At 35.4% G+C, this 27153-nt stretch overlaps 1 protein-coding gene across 1 annotated transcript in view; it reads right to left on the reverse strand.

The window, feature by feature from the left end:
• Window positions 1-27153, reverse strand: part of wgn (Tumor necrosis factor receptor superfamily member wengen) — a 61080-nt gene that overhangs the window by 20177 nt on the left and 13750 nt on the right. Inside the window, exons 2-3 of the mRNA XM_075303159.1 lie at window positions 16015-16721; window positions 13284-13500 (exon numbers count right to left, since the gene is read on the reverse strand). Of these exons, the coding sequence (XP_075159274.1) occupies window positions 13284-13500; window positions 16015-16659 (862 nt within the window). The 5' untranslated portion in view covers window positions 16660-16721. The remainder of the gene's footprint in view (window positions 1-13283; window positions 13501-16014; window positions 16722-27153) is intronic.

Consider the following 27153-nt stretch of genomic DNA (forward strand, 5'->3'; position numbering starts at 1 on the left):
AGGGTCGTTCCATCATTCTGGTGATGTTGTCGGTTTATATATTCGCCAAATTTATGACAGACAACCCCAAAGGCGACAATCGAATGAAGGGATGGATGATAGTATTGGGAGAGCCGATAGGCTAATATAGGAATGAATGGACATAGGGCAACATGTGTTTTGCTTGTCATCTGTCTTTTCCTGTTCGTGTTTTCCTTAATCCACCTCCGTATATTAGGTGTGCGTGAACCAATTTTTCATCTTTGGATGAACTGGATTTGGACAATTTGAATTTTTGGTATTATTTTAATGATTGATGAGGTCTCTTGCATTGTCTTACTTTACTAGCTCTTTCGATAATTAATGGAAATGTTTTGTTAAATATATCACCGTTTGGTGTCATTTGTGTAAGGAGTTTTTTTTTTCTTTTCACATTTCCCTTATGCTCCAAATCTGTCACATTTGAGACCTATGTCCGCTTTTGTTAGAAGATTTCCGCTTGTGCCCTTATCCAACAATAAAAAATGCCCCTGAGTTTTCATTTTCATTAAACTGAAGGGGGTTTATCTTTTCGTAATATGTGAACTAATGATGATGCCTGAATAAATATTGTCGAGGATTTTTTTTTTTTTTTTGAAAAATCTTGTCTCTGACATTTCGGCAAAATATAATGAATCTCTATGCAGATTGACCCTAACAGCATTAAATATCCAAATAGTATTAGAAAATATGTCAAATTAGATTTTCTATAACATTTTCAAATCGCTACCTTTGATGTGGCACATTCCATTTGCTTGAAAATGTATCTTTATTACATCCCTATGATCTCTAACGAATGATATATGTATTAGGAAATATTTCGTTGTATTTAAACTTGTGCTATTTTATTTTTTTTTTTATTTTTAAGAAATAATATTGGGTAGTAGGAATCGTAATTAGAATCAAAATTTCGACCTTTTCAAAATTTGGAAAACAATTGATATTTTTCGACTTTTCCAGATAAAAAACGACGTTTTGAAACTAAAAAAACAAAAAAGAGTTTCGACTTTTTCAAATTAAACAAGTAAGGAAAGTCTAAAGTTGGGCGGGGCCGACTATATTATACCCTGCACCACTTAGTAGATCTAAATTTTCGATACCATATCACATTCGTCAAACGTGTTGGGGTCTATATATAAATGTTTGTCCCAAATACATACATTTAAATATCACTCGATCTGGACAGAATTTGATAGACTTCTACAAAATCTATAGACTCAAAATTTACGTCGGCTAATGCACTAGGGTGGAACACAATGTTAGCAAAAAAATATGGGAAACATTTAAATCTGAAGCAATTTTAAGGAAACTTCGCAAAAGTTTATTTATGATTTATCGCTCGATATATATGTATTAGAAGTTTAGGAAAATTAGAGTCATTTTTACAACTTTTCGACTAAGAAGTGGCGATTTTACAAGGAAAATGTTGGTATTTTGACAATTTTTGTCCAAATCAGAAAAACATATATATGGGAGCTATATCTAAATCTGAACCGATGTCAACCAAATTTGGCACGCATAGCTACAATGCTAATTCTACTCCCTGTGCAAAATTTCAACTAAATCGGATTTAAAAATTGGCTTCTGTGGTCATATGAGTGTAAATCGGGCGAAAGCTATATATGGGAGATATATCCAAATCTGAACCGATTTAAACCAGATTTGGCACGCATAGTTACAATGCTAATTATACTCCCTATGCAAAAATTCAACTAAATCGGAGCAAAAAATTGGCCTCTGTGGGCAAATGAGTCTAAATCGAACGAAAGCTATATATGGGAGCTATATCTAAATCTGAACCGATTTCAACCAAATTTGGCACACATAGCTACAATGCTAATTCTACTCCCTGTGCAAAATTTCAACTAAATCGGAGCAAAAAATTGGCCTCTGTGGGCAAAAGAGTGTAAATCGGGCGAAAACTATATATGGGAGCTATATATAAATCTGAACCGATTTGGCTGATATTTTGCAAGTTTTTCGAGACTCATAAAATATTCGGATGTACGGAATTTGAGGAAGATCGGTTGATATACACGCCAATTATGACCAGATCGGTGAAAAATATATATGGCAGCTATATCTAAATCTGAACCAAAATCAATAGGGATCGTCTTTGAGCCGAAACAGGACCCTATACCAAATTTTAGGACAATCGGACTAAAACTGTGAGCTGTACTTTGCACACAAAAATACACCAACAGACGGACAGACAGACAGACAGACGGACATCGCTAAATCGACTCAGAATTTAATTCTAAGACGATCGGTATACTAAACAATTGGTCTCAGACTTTTCCTTCTTGGCGTTACATACAAATGCACAAACTTATTATACCCTGTACCACAGTAGTGGTGAAGGGTATAAAAACGAATTTGTGAAATACATATGTATGTAAAAAAATTGACTTTTCAACTTTTTAAAATTTTGAAAAAGTCTGTTGTCGGTTTTTAGGGCTATTGAAAAGTCCCCTTCAAAGTTATTCGTGATGGAATTCAAAAGTGATAATGTAATTTCTTAATATTTGGCTGAAAATCACAACCGGCTATAGTAAGGCTCTCCAGCATTTCAATATGAATAAATCTTTTGTTCCTGGCAGTGTTAAATCACGTCCAAAAAATCGACGAAAATAACGTTAACAACACCAGAAATGATCCGAAAAGTGAATACCAGATTTGATCGAAATTCACGCCGCAGTGATAAAAAAAGTTGTTCTTGATCTGAACTTATCGGAGCTTGGATTAAAGGCATTGAAGTTCCAAAAAGTACAAAAGCTCACAGACGCGCAAAAAAATGGTAGACTTGAAAGAGCCAATGAGACGCCACTAGCAATATTTCAGACTCACCTATGATGTTTTCTTTTCTGAAAAAAGTGTTTTGTCTTCATTTTGTCTGTACAAAGTGCGCATTTTTAAAATGCGGGCAGAAAAGAATTCAGAGGAGAAACAGGGCAATCGCAGCACTCTCGTTTGTCGGTAGTACTGAAAATGCCCGTCTCTATGCATGGCATAGAGACAAATTGACATTTTTTTTTAGAAAAGAACCTAAAAAGTAAATTTTCCTGGCAAAATGCAAAAAAAGTGCGAATTTTTTACAAGAAAAGAAAACACCATTAGACTATTCAGTCCATTGTGATACCACTCTCTTATCCCTGAGTGCTGCCCTATTCATGTTTAGCTCAATGGCAAGATACCTTCTTTGTTGTATAAACGAGTCCGAAGGGCATTCCACATAGCGGTGGAACCAATTAGAGAAGCTTTGAAATACTCAGAAATGTCATCAGCGTTACTGCGAAGGGATAATCCACGTTGGTGTTTGGTCGAAACTACACAGAAAAAAAATTCACGAAAATTTTTCCAATTAAAATTTTAATTGAGTTTTAAAAAATATTCAATTAAAAATTTAATTGATTCAACAAATTTTTTAATTGAAACGAAAATCAATCACAAAAATTAATAGTATCAATTAATTTTTTAATTGGATCAATTAATTTTTTAATTGGCCTTCAATTAATTTTTTAATTGATAGTATCATTTCTGTGATTGAAGACATTTCAATTAAAAAATTAATTGGATCAATTAATTTCGTGATTGAACCAGAAATTTTTTTTTTGTGTGTATGAACCCTGTGTATACAAGACGGACATGCTAACAATTGCACCACGGTGGCTCCGCATCAGCCAATGAGTTACTTCGCTTGCACGAAATTGACCAGTGACCTAATTGGAGTTTCTCCTCACACCGAAAAAAAGTGAACTGTTTTATAGGAAGAATGAACTACCTCGCACGAAAATTGAACTAAATTTTACTCCACATTTTGAAATTTCCACAAAGCGTTGTTAAAACCAGGAAATTTTAATGCCCTGTTGTACTTTTTAACTGCAATTCACGAAATTACATCATCTCATAGAAGAAAAAATCAACTAAAAGTAAAGAAGAAAATCATTGGCGCTAAATCATGGCCATTTTAACCATACGGTAGTTCATTCTTACTATTTTTGGGAATCGTACGAAAATCTTCTTTTGCTTTAGTTCATATTGAACTTATGTGTACGGTCATTGAATATTATACTCACGTTTAGTTCATAAAATTTTTGAGACATACTTAAAAAAAAGTAAGATTTCATTAAGCTGTGGAAAATTTCGATAAAACTAATAAAATTTAACTACAAGCAAATAAATTTTCTCCAATAGATATAAGTTAAATTTAGCGTTAGTTTAACTACGGAAATTTTTTTCTGTGCAGAGTAGCTATTCAAAAATGAACAGTTTATGAACAAACAAAACCAAAGAAGTCAGCTGAAAATGTACACATTCAATTACACAGAAAAAAGTTCACGAAAATTTTTCCAATTAAAAGCTTAATTGAGTTTTAAAAAATATTCAATTAAAAATTTAATTGATTCAACAAATTGAAACAGAAATCAATCACACAAATTAATAGTATCAAATAATTTTTTAATTGGCTGTTAATTAATTTTCTAATTGATACTATCATTTCTGTGATTGAAGACATTTCAATTAACGAGAACTCACGACAACTCAACTCCCGCTACCCGTTCATATTTCGGCCTTAGAGATTAGCCCAAAAACGTGGTTCCTCTCTTCATTTCAATCGCACGCTGATATGGTGAATACATTCACCTCTTATAGCAAATGGTATTGAAAATGTTGTTTGAAATATTTGGCATTTACGGTACTATGGCATGATCAAAAAACAATTAAAAAGTAGTTTTATTTGTTAAAAAAATCAGTACATCAAACTGGCAATTTTTATTTGTTAAAAAAAATCAGTAAATCATACTAGCATTTTTTCTCACGATAGTAAGCTGATTGATATCTCACCATAGTAACAAGTTTCGAACTTGCTCTCAATATCACAAAAACCCCTAACCATTTCTGTCATAAGACGATACTCACTCTGTTGAATAAGCTGTTGTATAGAGTGGTGACTTTGTTGCTGTTGTTTATCAAACCTTTTTCTTTTTGAATGAGATCAAGAAAACGAGTTGGAGAAGCATAGCTGGAGACAAGTTACGTTTTCTCCAAACTATACTCTTCTAAAAGCTCTCATTTACACAGAGATGCTGCTAAGAGGCTATTCTCAGTAGAAGTGGTTTTTACTGGCGTTATATCGTTATTACTTCCATGTAGTGAGATGTACCACACAGTTCTAAAAAAGAGATCATTTTGCGACAGTTTCGTTGCCTGTTTATGGGGCTTTGATTACTGAGTATGCGTAGATTGTTGCTGTTGTTGTTTTAGTTTGGTTTCATTATTTGAAATATATTTAAAATTAGTCTGGAATATAGTAAAACCTAGTTTTTGTGAGACCGGCTCAAAACACGTCAACTTTTTGCTTCATAAAAACTTAATACATCAACAATAGACAGCAACTGCTGTTTCTTCTTTCTGTTTCTGTGTGAATAGATAGTGTGTGCTTTTCTTGTAATTTTATTTCATTTAGAAAATAATCGTAAACAATATTTAATGCCTATTGCTTTTTTATGCTCTAAGTATGTATGGGGTGGCGGCTTAAACGATTGCCTGGATGGTTGGCTGGCTCCATCCATGCCTTTCAATACGGACTACACTATGGCAACAATCTTTCATCAATGCCTCATTAGTAGTCTTAATCACAAACACAACATTTTTGCAGAAAACCACGATTTGAATCTTAAGATTAGGCTGATGATGATGATGGGCTTCGAGGCCAAACCGAAGTAAACAAGAAAGCCATACAAACAGAATCATTTGTTTAACATATGTCCGTCTGTCCGTTCTTCCTTTCCATCCTCTCAACAAACATAGAAATCTTGATCAGTATTCCTTGGCAAAAGCCTAAAGCCATGAATATTTTGCATTTCCAAGGACAGACTGATTAGAAAAGATACATATTTATGTCTTTCTGTCTGTCTGTCTGTAGAGAAAACACTGCAATATGTTAGATGTCCAAACAGTAGCTAAAACTTTTCATTGATTTATTCCATAGCCCATAAAGATTATGTTTGCTTGTAGCCCTAAACTGCAGGGAGATATGCCATTAAAATTCCAAAATAAAGAAATAATCATGAATTTTTAAAATTATAATGAAACCGTTTTTGTTTTTATGGCCATACATAAATTTAAGAACCATTCGTATTCGTTTCTCATATGAACCATGAATGCATTATTGCGCATGCGTAACATAAGGGCGCACACAAATCGAGATATAGTTTCCAAGTTTACTTTAAAGAATCTATCCATTGGACTGCGTCTTAATCGATATCAAAAATCATCAATAGTCGATTTGATAATTTTTAATATCGATTAAGATACTTTTTATTTTGACCATATTTCGACTAATCAGGCAGATGAACAAAATCGGCTTTCAAAGATGGCCGCATTTAAAGAAAAATGTCATTAATACAATGACATTTTCATTAATGTTATGAATTTCAGACGTAATAACTTCTAACGAACTTTTTCATTGCTTTAAAGAAATCTTTACTTTACGACTGCTAAATTTTTGTTTCTATTTTAGTGAAATTTTTCTCCATTGGATTTTTTCTGTCCGAGATGCCCGACCGGCATACAAGGGTCTTGGATTCAATCCCATATTCGACCAAACACCAAAAAGTTTTTCAGCACTGAATTATTCTAGTGATGGGCATTGTAGTTCAATGAAATGATCGCTCACTTCAGCTCTTTTCCGGTCAGTGAACTAGTTCGGTCAGTTAGTTCACTAGTTCATTGTCGGCCAGTGAAGGGTTCATTTCCAGTTATTTTCTGGTTAAATTCAAATTCATAATAAATTACAAGTATATTGCGTTGTTTTATTCATCCCACAAAAATAAATACTAAAATAATCCCGAATAATTTATGTGCAACAAAAAGCGATATGAATTTAAGGACTGAAAACCATGGCAATGCCAAGGAAAGAAAAATAACTGAGCGAACAAACTACTTAGCTAGCTGAACTGACATGGTGAACTAGTTCAGTCCGTTTATTTCAGTGATCCGTTCACTTGAACTAGTTCGTTCGGGAACTACCCAACTCTAAATTATTCCCTCTCAGTCCGCCTATTGACATTTTTGAGTGTTTCAAAGCTTCCTTAAGTGGTGTCACCGTAATGTGCAACGTCGTTCGGACGTGGCTATAAAAAGAAGGTCCCTTGTCATTGAGGTAAACATAGAATAGGGCAGAACTCATTGATTAGAGAGAAGACACGATCATATTTGAGAGTTGAAATTTTAGGTACACAGGGTAGCTAATATGTATTGCAACCAACTTCAGATTGCTATCAATTACAAAAAAAAACGCTCGTCTGACCGTTGACTTTATTGCCAATGACAGTGGATTTTATTACTTACTAACTTTGAAAAAAAAAAAACATGTTGATCTACTGCATGCAGAAATAAAGTCATTCGTGATGGATTCAAGCGTGACTGCTTTATTTTCAGCTGGAAATAATCCGAAAAGTGAAGGCCAGACTTGATCGAAATCCACGCCACAGTGTTGGAAACGTTGCTCAAGAAGTGCAAGAGCTCTCCGATTCAATAAAAAAGTTAAAGTGGAAAGAGCAAAGGAATTGCTTTGAAAGTGGCCAATTACCAAATTTGGTTTTGTCCTATCAGAAGCCATTACATATTGAGCAGTTTGCAAACAAACAAATTGACCGCAGATCATCGTAAAATTTACACCTTCGATTGGCCACCAGAACTCAAGCGCCGCCAATGGTGATGGTGTGGGACGACGTAACGGTCATTCGCTGGTCGTATTCATCGACTCTGGGGTCAAAATAAATGACCAGTATTATCGGGAAAATGTCATATAAGCAATACTGCAGTTCTGAGCAGACAAACATTTTGGTCGCAAATCATGGACATTCCAACAGAGCAAGCATGTTGAGTGCAATGGTGCTCATTGCACTCAACACGCTTCAACCAAGAATGGCTTAAAAAATTGGCACAATGGCCGTAAAAATCTTCGGATCACAATTCGATGGACTTTTGCACCTAGAGCATTTTGGAGAGTAACGTTGGTACTATAAAATACCGAAGTTTCGATCATATCAAGATGACACTTCACCGGGAATGGGTCAAAATACGGCAGAGCCACTTTTGTGCTGCTTGCAATGCACTGAAAAAATATTATCCTAAGCACAAATATTTAATGTCCTCTAAATACGAATGTCATTTCTGAGTCGCATAGGAGACGCATTAAAAGTGAAAATGTGTCGTTACACAGAAAGAAAAAATCACCAAAATTTTTGCAATTAATACTTGAATAGAATTTTAAAAAATAAATTTATTAAAAATTTAATTGACTCAACAAATTTTTAATTGAAATAAAAATCAATCAAAAAAATTATTTGTATCAATTAATTTTTTAATTGGAACAATTAATTTTTTTAATTGACTTTGGTGATTAATACGATAATTTCTATGACCGTATTAAAAATTAATTGTATCAAAAATTAATGGATCAATTTCAATTAAAAATTAATTGGATCAATTAATTTCGAAATTGAAGACAAAAATATTTTTTTTGTGTGTAGTGTAATTCTTCGCTTCTTTGGTTCGGAATCAATAACAAAATAATATAAGTAAAGACAAAAGTCTTTAGAACTAAGTAGGCTTTCGTATTCAGTGTGACTCTGTCGGCCATTTAAATGTCAAAACTCGTGTCAAATACTAAAATTTAATGATTACATATCGGCCACCCTGTACAAAATATGATCAAAACCCGTTTTTTTTTATATCCTAAACCACATGGTGGTCAGGGTATAATAAGTTTGATCTGTCAAAAAATGTGCCTACCACAAATATTGATTTTAGACCCCAAAAAATATATACCGATCGACTCAGAATCACCTCCTGAGTCGATCTAGCGCTTGGTGTCCATCCGTCCGTCTGTCCATGTATTTGTTGTTCACAAGATTCCGGTCGCAATTATTAACCGATTTTGATGAAATTTGGTACAGGCAGTTTTTTTGGCCACAATGACGAACGCTATTGAATGTGGAAGAGATCGGATCAAATTTAGATATAGCTCCCATATATATGTATCGCCCGATTTCGGCAAATGGGGTTACGTTGAGCTTTTTTACAAACGGATCGTCAAATTTGGCAAAAAATAATCTTTTTCATCGCCCTTCAAATCTGCAATATTTCATCCAAATCGGTTCAGATTTAGCTATAGCTCGGTTCAGATTTAGCTATAGCTCCCATATATATGTACCGCCCGATTTTTTAAATTTGGATCAAAAAAACCCTTATTTATCAACCGATAGTACTCAAAGTTGGCCAAATGTAATCTTCTGTAGTACTTACTGTATGCGCAAAATTTCATCGAAATCGGTTCAGATTTAGCTGTAGCTCCCATATATATGTACCGCCCGATTTTTCTAAATTTGGCCATAAAACCCTTATTTATCAACCGATCTTACTCAAAGTTGGCTAAATTTAATGTTCTATAGCACTAACTATATGTGCAAAAAATCACCGAAATCGGTTCAGATTTAGCTATAGCTTCCATATATATGTACCGCCCGATTTTTCTGAATTTGGCTATAAAACCCTTATTTGTCAATCGATAGTACTCAAAGTTGGCCAAATGTAATCTTCTATAGCACTAACTATATGTGCAAAAAAAAATCATCGAAATCGGTTCAGATTTAGCTATAGCTTCCATATATATGTACCGCCCGATTTTTCTAAATTTGGCTATAAAACCCTTTTTTATCAACCGATAGTACTCAAATTGGCCAAATGTAATCTTCTATAGCACTTATTGTATGTGCAAAATTTCATCGAAATCGGTTCAGATTCAGATATAGCTCCCATATATATGTATAGCCCAATTTTCCCAAATTTGGCCATAAAACCATTATTTATCAACCGATCTTACTCAAAGTTGGCTAAATGTAATCTTCTATAGCACTAACAATATGTGCAAAAAATCATCGAAATCAGTTCAGATTTAGATATAGCTCCCATATATATGTATAGCCAGATTTTCCCAAATTTGCCCATATAACCCTTATTTATTAGCCGATCTTACTCAAAGTTGGCTAAATCCAGTCATCTATAGCACTAACTATATGTGCAAAATTTCATCGAAATCGGTTCAGATGTAGATATAGCTCCCATATATGTATCACCCGATTTTGAAAAATTCGCCCTTATAAACTTATGTTTGACCATAGAGGCATCATTTTTTAACTGATATTACTCAAATTTTGCACAAGGTAACCTTTTGTAGTATTAATCAAACCCGCAAAATATTATACAAATTGGTTCAGATTTAGATATAGCTTCCATATATATGCATCGCTCGATTGTCCCAAATTTGGCCATAATACTCTTATTTATTAACCAATGTTACTCAAATTTCAAATTTTGATGTACTAGCCGATCGTATTTATACGTACTTGTAGCTCTTATATAAGAAAATTGCTCGATTTTTACAGATTCGGATTTATTACCCACACTAATTGATCGATTTTCTCTTGTTTTTAATAATGGGCTCAATATTAGGGGCATTCTAACTCCGTAGGTGCTAGAAGTTGGGGAAATTCCCTATATGTAGGGGTTTTCTAATATTTAGCGTCTTGTAGGGACGTAGGACCACAATGTAGGGACATTTTCACTCAACACAATTTGTAATACTTTTTACATTTTGGTGGCTCTAGAGGAGGAAATTAGAAGCCGACAAGGCTTTTTTTTCAAAATATTATTTCTATAAAAAATTTTCTCAAAATTTTATTTCTATGGAATTTTTTTCCAAAATTTTATTTTTATAGAAAAATTTCTCAAAAAAAAATGTTTATAGAAACTTTTTCCAAAAATACTATTTTTAGTAGAATTCTACCAACTGTGGCAACCTTGGTGGTAATACAAATTTATTTTCTAGGTTATATACGTTGCATTTTCATGTTTTGAGATAATAAAGTACTTAGCCATCTGTATCATAGTGTAGACTGTAGGCAACATACCGTTCGAATGCCTTAAAATTAATAGAAATAACTGCTTTAGCTCAATCACGCACTGTATCCCGTGGTTTACATAATGAGCTAATAAACTTGTAAAAATAGAACAATTAGGTGGCACTACTTGCTGGAAATTGACATTTCTTTATTGACTATTGGTATTTACGAAAAAGTGCTGGTTTGCTGTGACTTCAAAAAATAATAAAAAAAAATATTGTGCTTGTTTCTCTTCAAATAATAAAAAATTATAAATGAAAATAAAAAATGCGTGTATTTTATTTTTTTGTTATCATCTCCAATACAAAATATCATACAAAACGGAGTTCATGAGTGATAGAGGGTTAGAACCATTTTTGTTTTGTAAAATTTCTTTAAATTTAATGGAAATTTGGTAGGGAAAATTGTTTGAGAATATATGGGAAAATAGGGAATTTTTTTTGTCCTTGTAGGGTAAACCGAACATTTTCCCTGGGAACACTGACTATGAGCTATAGTCAGATTAAGACAAAGCACTCATAAACATGTATCCCTTAACTTTCTTAAATATGCAACTGCGGTTTATCTCCCAGACCCATATCAATGTTACCTCACAAATGCTTATGATTACTAATTCAGTAAGGATGGTTTAGGGTATGATATAGTCGGCCCCGCCCGACTTTCTACTTTACTTACTTGTTTTTTTTTTTAATTAGGGTGTTCTTGGTGCATAAGGAGCAAAACCGGAGGACGGGGCTTTTTGGCAAAAAAATAACCGGCATAACCAGTTCAACCGGTTTTTATAAAAATATGTAATAAGTAAATCGATTTTTTATCACAAAAAAATCATAGAAAAAATAATTCGATAATTAATTTTTTAAGATCGATTTTAAGATAATTTCCAAAATTTTGGCATTAAATTGGCAATTTTACATTGAAAATAAATAAAACAAACGAGATCCGGTTATTGTGATATTTGATACACCGATTCTAACGGTCCACCGAAAATGGAATTTTCATTAAAACCGACAATCGATGTAAGAAGATAAACCGGTCCACCGGTTTTGATCCCTCTAGTTAATGTCGAAGATAATCCAAAGTAAACAATTTTCGACACTATATAAACCGTTCGACTAGAGCGATGTTCCCTTTAGAGGATTTTTGATCCCACATTCAATAGGTTCCTTAGCGGACAACTAAATGCAGTGCCATAAATATGCTTCATAAATACCCCAAGTTTACTATGCGATTAGTCCGTCCTATCACACGTCTAAAAAAATATTTCTAAATTCTAAGAACCAAATCAACTGAAAATACATGTCACAGTAGAGGGACAAACAAATGATTATCAAACAGTAGCTTAACATTTTATTGGGTTATCCAGCACCCCATAAAGATTATTATTCCAAAGTAACAGAATTGATTTCATGCAGACATACATAAAATATATTCAAAATTCCATAAACCCAAAAATGGTCACGTAGATGTAAGGGATCACTGATAATTTCTTCTTTTATGTGTCTTTAAAAAATCGTAATTTTTGAACATATTTCGTGTTCACTTGGCCCATAAAGAAATTATTACGCATGCGTAACATAATCTTAGCAAGAGCACCCAATAGTTGTAAGAATTTTATATAAAGAAATTCCATGAGTATCGCGGAGACAGACAATGCCGAAATCAAGACCAAAACCATGTACGTGTTGCCCAACATTTCAGAGAATTATGCCGCCGCCGCCACCGCTGTCATTTGCTAATGTGGCGAATCACTGGGTCTTTGCTTTAGTCCACTTCAATTGTCTTCAGGTTGACAATGAACAAACCCAATAACATCAATGAATTGGGAACATGGAATGGAATATCAAAAAAAATTGAATTCTTTAATGATTGATGGCACTTGCCATTTACGGTTTTGAAAATGGTTTTCTTTTCGATCTGGTGGCTTTGATTCGATTCAATTCTCTCTCATATATGTCTTTGACTTCTAAGCAAGCACCAAGAATTTCTTTACAAGAGTAGAGGCATTGGTTATGCTTGGAATGTCAAGTGATATGGCTTTTATAAAAAAAATCGAAACGTGATCTTCGTCTCCTTTTGGTTTTTATTATGGCTGAAAGGATCCCTATCTACCAATGGTATTGGAGGCTATGGTCAAATGACCTATGTTGATAAAAAGAAACGTGCATTCTCCTTATGCCCATGGAATACACAATTAGAGATTTCATAACAACTCCGCTACTGGGATAAGATATCATTCCTTTTGTTCCAATTGAATACCTCTACAATATTGGTTTTCCAGCACCAGCAAGAACTTACCTTGATCTAATCTACGTTCCATGCGTCTCCATTGTCGCATATGATGAACAAGAATACAGGCGGCCACTATGAAAAATAGCAGACAAGCCAATACGGCCAAGAATAAGGCGGCCGTTTGCCAATCCAATGGATCGTTCTCATCCTGTAACTGCTGCAATTGTTCTGCAGTGAGTTGATGGTGGTCTAATCCGTAATCCGAACCATCAAACTTTCGTCTCTGTGGATGGAAAGAAAACAAAAAAATGTGAGTTTATAAAAAAAACGATTATCAATAAAGGTGGCCAAAAACTAAGATTAAAACCGGTTTTTAATGGATAATTAACCGACGCCGAAAGGCAAACTCGGCTTAGTCCCCGTAGCCGATCAAGGTGGCCGAAAATAGAGAGATCTTGGGTAGAGTGTTTTTAATAGATAATTAACCGGATCCGAAAAGACAAGCCGCCAAAAACAAACTTGGGTAGAGTGATAAAAAAACCGGTTTTATAATCGATAATTGCCCGGCGCCGAAAAGATTAACTTGTCAGCATACCTGATGAAGAGTAAAAACAGAGAGATCTTGGGGAGAATGATCAAAAACCGGGTTTTAATGGATAATTAACCGGTTCCGAAGGGAGCCACCGTGGTGCAATGGTTAGCATGCCCGCCTTGCATACACAAGGTCGTGGGTTCGATTCCTGCTCCGACCGAACACCAAAAAGTTTTTCAGCGGTGCATTATCTTACCTCAGTAATGCTGGTGACATTTCTGAGGGTTTCAAAGCTTCTCTATGTGGTTTCACTGCAATGTGGAACGCCGTTCGGACTCGGCTGTAAAAGGGAGGTCCCTTGTCATTGAGCTTAACATGGAATCGGGCAGCACTCAATGATAAGAGAGAAGTTCGCCAATGTGGTATCACAATGGACTGAATAGTCTAAGTGAGCCTAATACATCGGGCTGCCACCTAACCTAACCTAACCTAACCGGTTCGGAAAGGACACCGTCTCAACCGTTAAGGCGGTTTTATAATCGATAATTGACCGGCGCGGAAAAGATAAACTTGTATCAGCTCAGCCGTCAAGCCGGCATACCCGATGAAGGCGGCAAAAAAAGAGAGATCTTGGGGAAAATGACAAAAACCGGGGTTTTAATGGATAATTAACCGGTTCCGAAAAATCAAACTTGTATCGCATCAGCCGTCAAGCTACCGTAGCCGGTTCAAAAATTAAGTATCATAGGTCGCCAGAAAAAAGGATCGTTCTCATTCTCAGACCCGGATTAGTTTCCAAAACCGGTTTTCTGAGACAAATAATCGACATGACCTGTTTAACCAGCTTCCATAAATTCTAAGTAAATTTCGTGAATGGGACTAAACAAAAATGGGTCATGTCTGAAGTTTATGTGAATGTGCGTGAGTAAAAATTTGTACTCAGAGTAGTTTCCAAAACCGATTTTTTGAAACAATTAATCGGCATTAACGGTTCAACTGTGTTCCAGAAATTCAAACTGAATTTCCTAAATGAGACAAAACAAAAATGTGTGTCCAGTGTGCGTGAATTAAAACCATTTTTTCTTAGATCATTGTAAGTATTTGTTTCTAAATCACGCTTACGACAAAATTCTCGTTTCCAATAAAATTTACGTTCACGACTAAATTCACGTTGGCGATAAAATTCAGAGTAAAATCCTATGCACACGTAAAAACTCACACTCACGAACCATATTCACGATTTTAATCACTCCAATAGAGTCCATTGTTTGTTGGTACTACCAATGGTTTATTCTCTGACCCGAACTAGTTTCCAAAACCGGTGTTTTTAAATTAAAGAACCGGGTTTGAGAATTTCAAACTAAATTTCGTGAATGGGACTGAACAAAAATGTGTCATGCGTGAATGAAAATTATTTTCTTTTTGTGTTCGAGAATGTGTGCGATTAAATATTTTCGCTATAAACTTCACATTAAAAATAGACACACGAAAACATTTTCACTCACGAACAAATTCACGCTCACCGATTTCATTTATGTTTACGAATGAATCATCGTCAAGGTTTCAAATGCTCTAAAGATTTGGTGTGACTCACCAATGGTTTATTCTCTGATCCGGTCTAGTTTCTAAACCCGGTTTTTAAAATAAATAACCGTCATAACCGGTTCAACCGGATTTGGGAATTTCAAACTACATATCGTGAATGTTCCTGAATGAGACCGAACAAAAATGTGTCGTACGAGAGCGTGAATTAAAATCGATTTTTGTGTTCGTGAATGTGCGGCCTAGTTTCCAAAGCTGGGTTTAAAATAAATAACCGGCATGACCGGTTCAACTGGATTCCGGAATTTCAAACTAAATTTCGTGAATGTTCCTGAATGAGACCGAACAGAAATGTGTCGTACGTGAACGTGAATTAAAAACGATTTTTGTGTTCGTGACTACTTTCCATACCCGGTTCTTAAAATAAATAACCGGCATGATTCAACTGAATCCGGAATTTCAAACTATATTTCGTGAATGTTCTTGAATGAGACCGACTGAATGTGCGTAATTATTTTTTTTTTCAAAATCACGCTCACGATAAAGCGGGTTTGACGGCATACACTTGACATTAAATTGACGATTTTACATTGGAATCACAAAAACCGAATCTTGGTCTTGCACAAAACAATTCTACAGATCCACCGTAAAAGAGATCTCTTCATCTCTCTTATCTTGGGCCACTTTACCCAGTATTTAAAAAATATTTTTTTTTTTGCTTACCTCCTTCCAATTGGGCTCCGTTTTCGACAGAACCACCCAATCGATTTTCAAATCATATATCGAACCACAAACCGTGTCACGATGCATTTGACACGGTCTCAGCGGTATCATATCACCTTGGCACACAGTGCAAGGAATGCATTTATCCTTGTAGGGATCCCACCAGCTTTGTGGATCACACAAAGAAGCCGAACATAAGGAACATGTCGTTGATAACAAGAGAAAGGTAACGCAGGCCGCTGTTGATGGCTTCAATTGAGACCACCATGATGACCAACATCTCCTCGTTGGGTCCATAGACTTTGTTGACTTCGTTGTCATCTGGGTGTGATTATATGTAGATAAAAGCTCACTGTCACCATCATCTTCATCATCGGGATAATTCTTACAACTAGACTTTTTTGGGTATTCTGTTGTATGACTATCGACACCGTCTCTACTTCTCGCTCGACTTCCACTAAATGTGGAATTAGGATGTGTCGTTAGTATTGTTGTTGTTGTATTTGCAATAGATCGACTACTAACTCTATTTGATGATGTGTGATTAAGGTTAGGGTGGTGGTGCTGGTGATGTTGGGTAGGAGATAGAAGCGCCTCTGATATTTTAGGAGGTTTTAGTGAATGCGCGGGTATGTTTAGGTTCATCGTGGTTTATGGTTGGTGGTGATGGTTTTAGATATCGTTGTTAAGGTTCGTTTCGGCATTAACTGAAAATGTAAAAAATAAAGACAATTAATTCATAGGTTTGCTATAAAAATACACTGAAAAAATATGTTGTTATTAACAACAATTAGAGCGAAGGTATATACATATAATATGACATCCCTACGGGCAATGGAACAACCACAGGACCGGTACAGGATTAGTCCCTGGTGTGTATGGACACAGTTCTGGTCAAAATGTATGGAATTGACCGGTCACTTTAATATGGGTTTGTCATTGACAGGGTAAATTAACACAAAGGACATGCCCTGGGACAATTTAGCAGGAACACTCCATAGGCAGGTCCTCAGGACCCACACTCGGAAAAACTCTTAGAAAACTGTTTCAGTTTGGGCATCCGAATCGCATTCCAACATTTGAAATATGTCGAACAATAGGTTATTCTGATAATTTTGTTTCACCAAATGTGTAGATCCAAAAAGATTTTAATATCAAGCGAGTACGGAATTCAATAAATTACGACTTGCAACTAACTGAAGCACCGGTACCAGTTCTGTGATGGGTCGGGCAGTGGCAATTTGAACCAATTTCCCGAAGGGATATAGTCGTTTTTAAAACAAACTTTTTAGATTTATATTTACACTGAAAAAAATCTAGAAAATTGGGAAAAGAGCAATAACGTTTCGTGGATCGATTATTGTGTACGGAATGTTAATCTCGTAGCGAAATCAAAGAAATTTTCAATTTTCTGTGCATAGATTTTTCTCCTTCGATGTTTACACTGAAAAAATATTGTTCTAAGTCCAAATATTTATTATCTTTAAAATTAAAATGTAATTTTTGTGTAGCACATTTATCTCTCCTTGGTCGTATCCACCCAGTGCACTCTACGAGGCTTTGTCTTCCAGTCTCAAAATTCCACATACCACATACTTGCACCCACACAGATAATTAAGAACCGATCTTTTGGTTCCTGACTGTAGGAACGCGTTTTCGACAATCTGTCATGGGTGACCATATTGAATGACTTCTAGCGCCACGAGGACAGTCCTATGACTCGGCTTGCCTTGAGTTCTTTATTTATGGATGCTGTAATGTCTTGCAAAGCTGCCTTTGTGCTATGTTCTTTACCGAATCCATGTTGATATTTGGCAGCCGGAAAGTTCTCTACAAGGCTACTGGCGAGAGAAGAGAAATCAATCTGTACGATTCACCCTTGCTCAGTAGTGGGATCACACTACCCATTTTCCAGACATCGGGTATAATGGCAAGGACAAATTGAAAAGTTTGGTTAAGTACTTAACTCTCAGTATTCTCAGATGCTTCAACATTAGCATAGAAATTCCGAGAGCCCACTACTTTGGTTTTGCTCTTTTGATGGCATTGGTAATTTCGACTGGGGTAAATTGTGGTGGGTCGTTGGTTCGGAGACCACTAATGGCAACGAATGGTTCTCCTTTTCGCTCTATTACTCTCGGCATGCTGAATAAACAGTCCGTTAAAACACGTCAAGCATCTCTTAAGATCAATCACCGTCCGTTTCCACAGATGACTGAGATCCCATCATCCCTTGTAGAGGGGTTCGAGAGGACTCTTACTGTTAACCTGTGCCAGTGCCTTGGTTACAGTTCTTCTAGCCATGTGTTCCGCTTGTACTCATCGACTATCTTACTAATCTCTAAATGCAGGCCCAATTCTACGACCAGCCGAGTTAGGACGACGATGCTCATTTTAGAGTCCCGCTTCTTCTGCTGGGAAGTTGGGTCTCATCTGGACAATTCTACCAGAATGTATGAGGCGAGGGGCAGATGCGTTAATGATGTAATGGAACTCCCTCTGGGCAAAATTAAAATGGGATGGGAACATGAAGAGCTTCATATTTTGAACTCTCGCCCTCATTCTTGTGTCCTTTCGGTCCTCTTTATTGTCTTCACTAATACACACAGAAGATCAAGGTCAGCTCAGGATAAGTATGGTGTCGGCCTCTTATTATAGTCTCATTTGGAATATTGTTATAAGATGGTTGGTGATTTTTTTCTCTTATCAAAGAGTCCTGCCCGATTCTATGTTTACCTTAAAGGTAATGGAGACGGAGGTCATCCATATTGAGCCTAATCTGACCTAGCCATCCGTAATCTTACACTTTCGGAACTTTATTTACGAATACGACTTAATACCAAAATTCTTTCTTCATTTTTCAGTTTGCGTAAAAAGTTAATTGATAGAAACATTCCCACAATGCTGGTATGCCCTATCAATTTATCTACCATAGGTTTTATGGGAATGTTAATTTAAATTGCAACTGCATCTTGTGGTTAGAATTACTGTGCGTTCCACATGTAACCACACGAAAACACTTGTGCATCTACCGCCATGCAAATGAATTAACGCACTTCTCACAAGTACCCATTTGCCTTGGGTGTATGTGAATTCCAAGTCCAAGTCTAAGTTGCAATGTGTCGACATTCACCCATATTTGAATGGCCCAACTGTAAATTTATGTGGATTTTATGTAAAATACCATCAGGCACCACCAGCATTTTTCAAAAGCCGAAAACGGCATGCATTAAATTAACGGACTAGGAGTTCTTATTTAGTTTTCCCATATTTTCTACTTTTCCCAAGTACTTACATTTCCACTAATCGTGGACTCTGGGTAATGTGGCAGGTTTTGTTTCAATTGAATTTCATGGAAAGGCACTGTAATAGAGGTTTCTTGGGCGAGCACTGTGTAACTTCTATTTGCAAATTTTCCAGAGAACTGCATGTGAGATTATCTAATAATTTCAGGGGGCAGGGGTGTGACAAAACTAAATTATTTTTATTGGATAATTGTAGATGAGACATTTTGCTATTTACACAAGCCTCTGAGTCACCCTGTATACTATGGACTAAAGAAATGATGGACAATGATGTCATTTGTCCCTCTTATGAAGGGAATCTGACCGATCCATTTAAGCCATGCTGTCAATCACTAAGTAAATATCACTGTCAATGGCAGTTTGACTCCTGATACGATATATCAAATGCAGGTGTGGATTTTGCCATTAAAATTATATTTATGAAATGTTTAAGAGATTCGAGCGATTGCAAGATATATTGTACAATTAATCGTATAACCCTATTTGTGGTAATCCCTATATACTCAAAAGAGTACGAAGTCTGCGATTGGTCTCTTAGACTTTTTCCGCCTCTGACTATTTTTGGCCAGTTAGGTTAAGTTAGGTGGCAGCCCGATGTATCGGCTCACTTAGACTATTCAGTCCATTGTGATACCACATTGGTGAACTTCTCTCTTATCACTGAGTTTTTCCATGTTAACCTCAATGACAAGGGACCTCTTTTTTATAGCCGAGTCCGAACGGCGTTCTACATTGCAGTGAAACCACTTAGAGAAGCTTTGAAACTCTCAGAAAAGTCACCAGCATTACTGAGGTTGGATAATCCACCGCTGAAAAACTTTTCGGTGTTTGGTCGAAGCAGGAACCGAACCCACGACCTTGTGTATGCAAGGCGGGCATGCTAACCATTGCACCACGGTGGCTCCCGTTTGGGCAGCTGATGCAGATTGGTTGTACAATTAATCTATTAACGGTTGACATACCTTTAATTTGAGTTTTCAATAGATACTTGACAGCAAATTTGTATCGCCGAAGGGAGCCAAAATTGAGTCTTAGCCGTCGCACTCCAAAATGGTTCGGCCTCATTCTCTGATACTCAATCGTATTACGACTTAAATGCTAATCGGAGGTTGCCGTACGACCGTATCACTCGTCATACAATCTCTCCGTAGTGCTTGTCAAACTTCCGCCGTAAAAATGTGGCAACGTGAACAACCAACTACTTAATTTGACACATAATTATTTGAACCTCTACATTTATTAGCTCAATTACATGAAATATTTCGAATGACTTAAGATAACACGAAATTTAATCTCAAATGTTTTATCTATGCCGCCACAACAAAATCTGACGACATTGTACGTACCTTCTCAGCTTTCGCCAACCCAAAAGCAAGTCACAATAAAATGACATAAGCTAAAATGAAATAGGAAAGCCGAATTTCAAAATATACCCTAATAAATGTCGGATGTTAGATATCCAAAAAAATCGATGTTATTACTTCCTGGCTGTCGTAAACACACCTTTAAAAACCCCTAAGACCCCAAGTATTTACACGTAAAATACTTCATGTAATTTCACATTTTAATTACACACAAATGGACAGCGTACATACATTGTCCCTCTGATATGTCTCAATTGGATATCGGAAAGAATTAAAAGCATAACAGCCAACAACAATCTACTGCTATTGAAACTGCTAAAGAAAGAGACAGAAATATGGACAATGTATGATCGATTCACTATCATCATACGAGTTATGAGCGTATATCGTCTGCATTAAAGTACACCTATACAATGACAAAACTTACGCAAATATTACTAAAAGACTAAATTAGGGAACAACCATAGTGATGATATTATGAAACAAAACGCAATAACAACAAATACAAGAGACAAGAAAACAACAGGAAGGAATATTTAATTAAAATCAACGACCATATATGACACCAATATCAACATACAACTACGGTATGTTTGCAATGCAATGTGTAGAACATAACTAACTAAAGAGATGTACATCTCTATATTACTATTCAAAAAGAGCAATAATGGAGCGAGAGAGAGAGAGTAAAAATGTTATTATAGTGAGTATCACACCATTAGGTGAATTACCTTTACCCCCACCACTGTTATTGTAATGTAGCAATAATAGCATTTAATTGCAGACCTATGTATTATATTTACATAGTGTTTTGCATAGAATTGATGTTAGTAATATCAAAAGATGTTACACAAAATGCTTACAGAGAAGGCGGGCCACGAACGAGAGAGTATATTTGTTATTATAGTGAGTATAACACTATTAGATGAATCACCTGTGCCCCCAACTACTGTTATTGTAATGTAGCAATAATTGAAGAAAGAAGATCATGAGATATTTCCAATTCATTTGTATTATAATTACAGGGTGTTTTGCATAAAATTGACAAAAAAAAAACATAAATAAGATCCAATATTGTTGACATTCAATGCAGTTACATATATAAAAAGAAATTATACAAAAATATTAGTCAAAGAGCAAAACGCTTACGGAGGCAGGTCACACAGAGCACTAATGTTATTGTAACGTGGTAATAACAGTATTAATGTTATACACGATGTTATCACGAATTCAACTGACCTATGCAATATAAGTGTAACAGTGTAAACTTCACAAGGTCGCTTAAAATCATCGCTAAATTTGGAAATTCTAAACATTAACGATATCTTAGCCTTAAATAAACTTGGAAAAATTATTCAAAATATTGAAGTCTTCATTAATTCATTGTTTTTTGAAACTTGATATTAAAGCTGAAAGCATTAGCAGACGTTTTTCAAGAGTTTATTTATAAAGACACTTTTCACAACAAACATAGAAACAGAATTCCAAACTATGCTAAAGACGACTGTGAATCGTCAGAAAACCAAGAAAAAATGCGACTTATTCCTTAATACCAAGTACACAAAATTGGATACATAACATAAATAAAACAAGTACGGAAAGTCTAAAGTCGGGCGGGGCCGCTATATTATACCCTGCACCACTTTGTAGATATGAATTTTCGATACTATATCACATCCGTGTTGGGGGCTATATAAAGGTTTGTCCCAAATACATACATTTAAATATCACTCGATCTCGACAGAATTTGATAGACTTCTACAAAATCTATAGACTCAAAATTTAAGTCGGCTAATGCACTAGGGTGGAACAAAATGTGAGTAAAAAAATATGGGAAACATTTAAATCTGAAGCAATTTATGGCTCGATATATATATGTATTAGAAGTTTAGGAAAATTAGAGTCATTTTTAAAACTTTTCGACTAAGCAGTGGCGAATTTACAAGGAAAATTTTGGTATTTTGACCATTTTTGTCGAAATAAGAAAACATATGTATGGGGCTATATCTAAATCTGAACCGATTTCAACCAAATTTGGCACGCATAGCTACAATGCTAATTCTACTCCTTGTGCAAAATTTCAACTAAATCGGAGCAAAAAATTGGCCTCTGTGGTCATATGAGTGTAAATCGGGCGAAAGCTTTATATGGGAGATATATCCAAATCTGAACCGATTTCAACCAAATTGGGCACGCATAGCTACAATACTAATTCTACTCCCTGTGCAAAATTTCAACTAAATCGGAGTTAAAAATTGGCCTCTGTGGTCATATGAGTGTAAATCGGGCGAAAGCTATATCTAAATCTGAACCGATTTCAACCAAATTTGGCTCGCATAGCTACAATGCTAATTCTACTCCCTGTGCAAAATATCAATTAAATCGCAGTAAAAGATTGGCCACTGTGGTCATGTGAGTGTAAATCGGGCGAACGATATATATGGGAGCTATATCTAAATCTGGATCTAAATCTGGACTACTAATTGTACTCCTAGTGCAAAATTTCAACCTAATTGGGGTAAAACTCTGGCTTCTGGGACCGAATAAGTCCATATCGGGCGAAAGTTATATATGGGAGCTATATCTAAATCTGAACCGATTTCAATAAAATTTGGCACACTTGACTATAGTACTAATTGTTCTTCTTGTGCAAAATTTTAAGCAAATTAGGGTAAAACTCTGGCTTCTGGGACCGTATTAGTCCATATCGGGCGAAAGTTATATATGGGAGCTATATCTAAATCTGAACCGATTTCTTCTAAAATCAATACGGTTCTATTCTGAGCCAAAACACATACTTGTGCCAAATTTGAAATCAAATGGACTAAAACTGCGACCTAGACTTTGGTTACAAAAATGTGTTCACGGACAGACAGACATCGCTATATCGACTCAGGAGCCCACCCTGAGCATTTTTGCCAAAGACACCATGTGTCTATCTCGTCTCCTTCTGGGTGTTGGGAACATATGCACTAACTTATAATACCCTGTTCCACAGTGTGGCGCAGGGTATAAAAATTATAAATAAGTTCCGATTTATCTGTGTGGGCCCAATTTGGTTCATATTGGTTTATTTTGATATTACTCAGCTTGAGCGAACTCAGGTTTGAACGAACCGAAATTTGATTTTGTTTTCGACCAAAGAAATTTTTCATTATAAGAGTTCAATGTTAAGTTCTTTTAACGATATTTGGTTTTCATTGTTTTTACGAATTGTTTTGGCGAGGTTGAAAAGAGGATTCTGGTTGTCCTTTTTCATGTCGGCTGACACACACCTAATACAGTATTCGGCCTGTTGCGTGCTCTAACATCGTCTTTTCATCGTACCCTTCTTTTATTCCAGGAACTCTGTGTCTCTAATGAAATCCCTATTTTGTTTCCAGTTAGTGTCTCCAAGCTTGGTCAGGTCCCGAGTCACTTCTCTACCTAAATGGTTTAATCGTTGCCTAGTAAAGGCAGGGCAGTGACAAAGGTAGTATCTGTAACGAATATCCTAATATGAGACCAGTCCGCGTTTTGCTGCTCTTATTCGTCACAGATGTGCTGTCCATTTTAGGGGTCAGGTTGTTATTCACACCTTTTCTTGACTGCGTCATTCCATTGTTGGGGTCCACATCCGTTGCATTGTTCCACATCGCTTTATGTAGTCAACTTAGATCTTTGCAGCATCGGCCATTACACTCACCGTTCGCAAAGTTTCGTGTTTCCGTCCATTCTCCCAACATCTCAACCTCATCGCTGCCATAGCAGTTTCGCTTTTTAATAGCTTTCGTACTTGTAAGGACATGCAATTTTTGGTTTACAACAATATTCGTTGAAGTGTACACAATTTTGTGATAAGAAGTGATAAGGCCAAGAATAAATTGAACTTCTTACAATCAAAGTACAGTTCGCCTCTATGGCCCGAGAAATCTTGAGCAACTTCATTTGTGATGAAAAGAACAACCCGCATAGAATTTGGTAACAGAAGCTCCTACATAAAATCTTCTAAATCGTGAAAAAATACACATTTGGCAGTTTTCTCTGGGACAAAGGAATCAACTTTCAAAACCAGGAAAAAATATAAATCTTTAAAAAAAATAAATGAAAAGAAAAAGTTGCCAGAACAAAAGTCGAAACAACACCCATTAGGCGGCTTTGCACAACTATTAAAGTGTGCCTATGATGACAACATAAATTCAAAGATTATTTTGTAGTTATATACATATGTATGTGTATATGTATGTGTGTGTATCTATGCATGTATTTAAGTCATTATGATCATAATTGCAAAAGTTTATTGAACTGTATTTCTCATTCGGTAATTTACGGTTTGTTTTCTCTATTCTGTCATAGACAAAGTGAATTGCGGGTTTTATGGCCTACAGTTCATTTGACTTCTGACTTTGGAAGAAGGGTTTTTTGTTTCCTTTGCCTTCTCTCTCAATCATCCATCACATTTTATGCAAGCAAGCTTGGCTACCCGATAATGACGCCTGATCGCTCATTTGATCGAACAATCATTCATAATTTAGTGCATGCGTAAATGAATGAAGCATTGCTTACACTGTGTACTGTTTGTAATGGTGTTGCCATATTTCCAGTACAAGTATGCTTTTGTAAATCCAATAAAGTTGGATTTTACTGATTTTAGTAAATTCAAAACTTAACAGAATTAATGCTCATAAGACGATGTGAAATCGATTAAAAAACATTAACTAATTTCAATTTAATTTAAAAGTTATTTTGATAGCAATTTATGCAATATATTTAGACTACTTAATAAAGAAACTTTTACTAGAATTTAAACATAACAGCGACCAAAGTATAATTGACCAAATTTTATGTTTCGAATACATAATAATAAAATAGGGTATTTCAAAAACATTTTATTTTTATTTAAAATTAAAAAGAAAATCCCTTATTATTTTTAAAAAAAAGTTTTAGTTTCATTTGGAAAGTAACATTTCTTAAATCCAAGTGCAAAGTTCTTAAATTTGAAATATTAATTGTTAAATATATAATAACAAAATATTTTATTTCACAAAAAAATGTTTATTTAAAGTAAACAAAAATATTTTCCTTCTTTATTTTTGTTAAAAAGTTTTAGTTTATAATTGAAAGTAGCATCTCTTAAATTCAAGTGTAAAAATTCTTAAATTTTAAATATTAATTGTTGATAAAGTTGTTTTTTTTTATGAAACACATCCTACCCGAATTTGATGTAAACAGAATTCCTTGAATTAAAAATAAAATATGGCAACTCTGCAATATTTTTTTTGCTTATGCTGTGTCGGGTTTTAAAAGTTTCAGTTGATTTTACTACACTCTTCCTAATGATGATTTTTTTTCCTTCATTCAAGCAATTAGCAATGCAAACATAACCCTCTCCACACTTGTCTTCGTTTTTTTTCCATCAATCGATCGATGTTCGATGATCACCAGTTGAAAGGAACAACAAAAACAAAATCCATACGTATTCTCTGGTCTCCCCACACCACAAGTCAAGTGTACCAGCAACTTATATACGCACTTACATACATGCGTACATAAATTTATAAATGTATGTATATGTGATTGCTGCTGTATGTTGGTTTTCGCGGTTCTTCACGGAGGCTCATAATTAATTCCAATCGGAAATAGTTTTTAATGGCGGATTTACATTACACATACGCACACACGCACTAGCCCCAATCACATGTGTATGCAAAGACCGCGTTTCACACAAAACACAAAAAGAGTACCTTTCCAATGACAGTTATTACAAACCGACTCACATTCATACACGCTCATACGAATACATATGCTAACGATTATACCGGCTGTAGCTCTATACGTTAATGTTCATTTATATTTCCATCCATCTATCTATTTATGCGTATTTACATAAATTCAAATTACGACGAAAACATGTCCGTCGTAACTAAACTACCGACAATCCATGAACCAACCTAAAACAACAACACTATTGTTAATGTCCGGTTAGACAAAAAAAAAATAACAACAACAACACCATAGCAAGTGTGTTGTTCAGTGATGAATTCTAAAAGGCTTCGAGTTGAATCAAAATACACGCACACACACACACTCTCTCATGTTAAACCTATGATTACAGGGAGTTTGTGAGATCATTGATCTCTGCTACTCTCTGGCTCTTCTCTAAGGTAAAGGTCAATCTCTAACAAATCCCCATCTCATTTCGCATTCATACAATTGTGATTTATGACCTTTACAGAAGATTTAGTTAGGGAGATTTATAGTGGAATGCATTACGCCACATAGTCAGTGCCGTCACCCCTTTTTACGTTTTTTTCTTTTTAAATTCTTGAAACGGAAGCATCTTTGAATAATTTCAATAATTTGTATGAAAGACAGCGTTTGTCCATGTTCATTCATAGGCTATGTGCCATATGGGCCTCTTTTCGAGATTCGAGTAGTTTTTTGTTGGTTTTGTTGTCTAGAGATTTCAATGTCAATACTTTTCCATAATC

The sequence above is a fragment of the Haematobia irritans genome, chromosome 3 (genome assembly GCF_050003625.1).
Source record: "Haematobia irritans isolate KBUSLIRL chromosome 3, ASM5000362v1, whole genome shotgun sequence".
Taxonomy (NCBI): Eukaryota; Metazoa; Arthropoda; class Insecta; order Diptera; family Muscidae; genus Haematobia; species Haematobia irritans.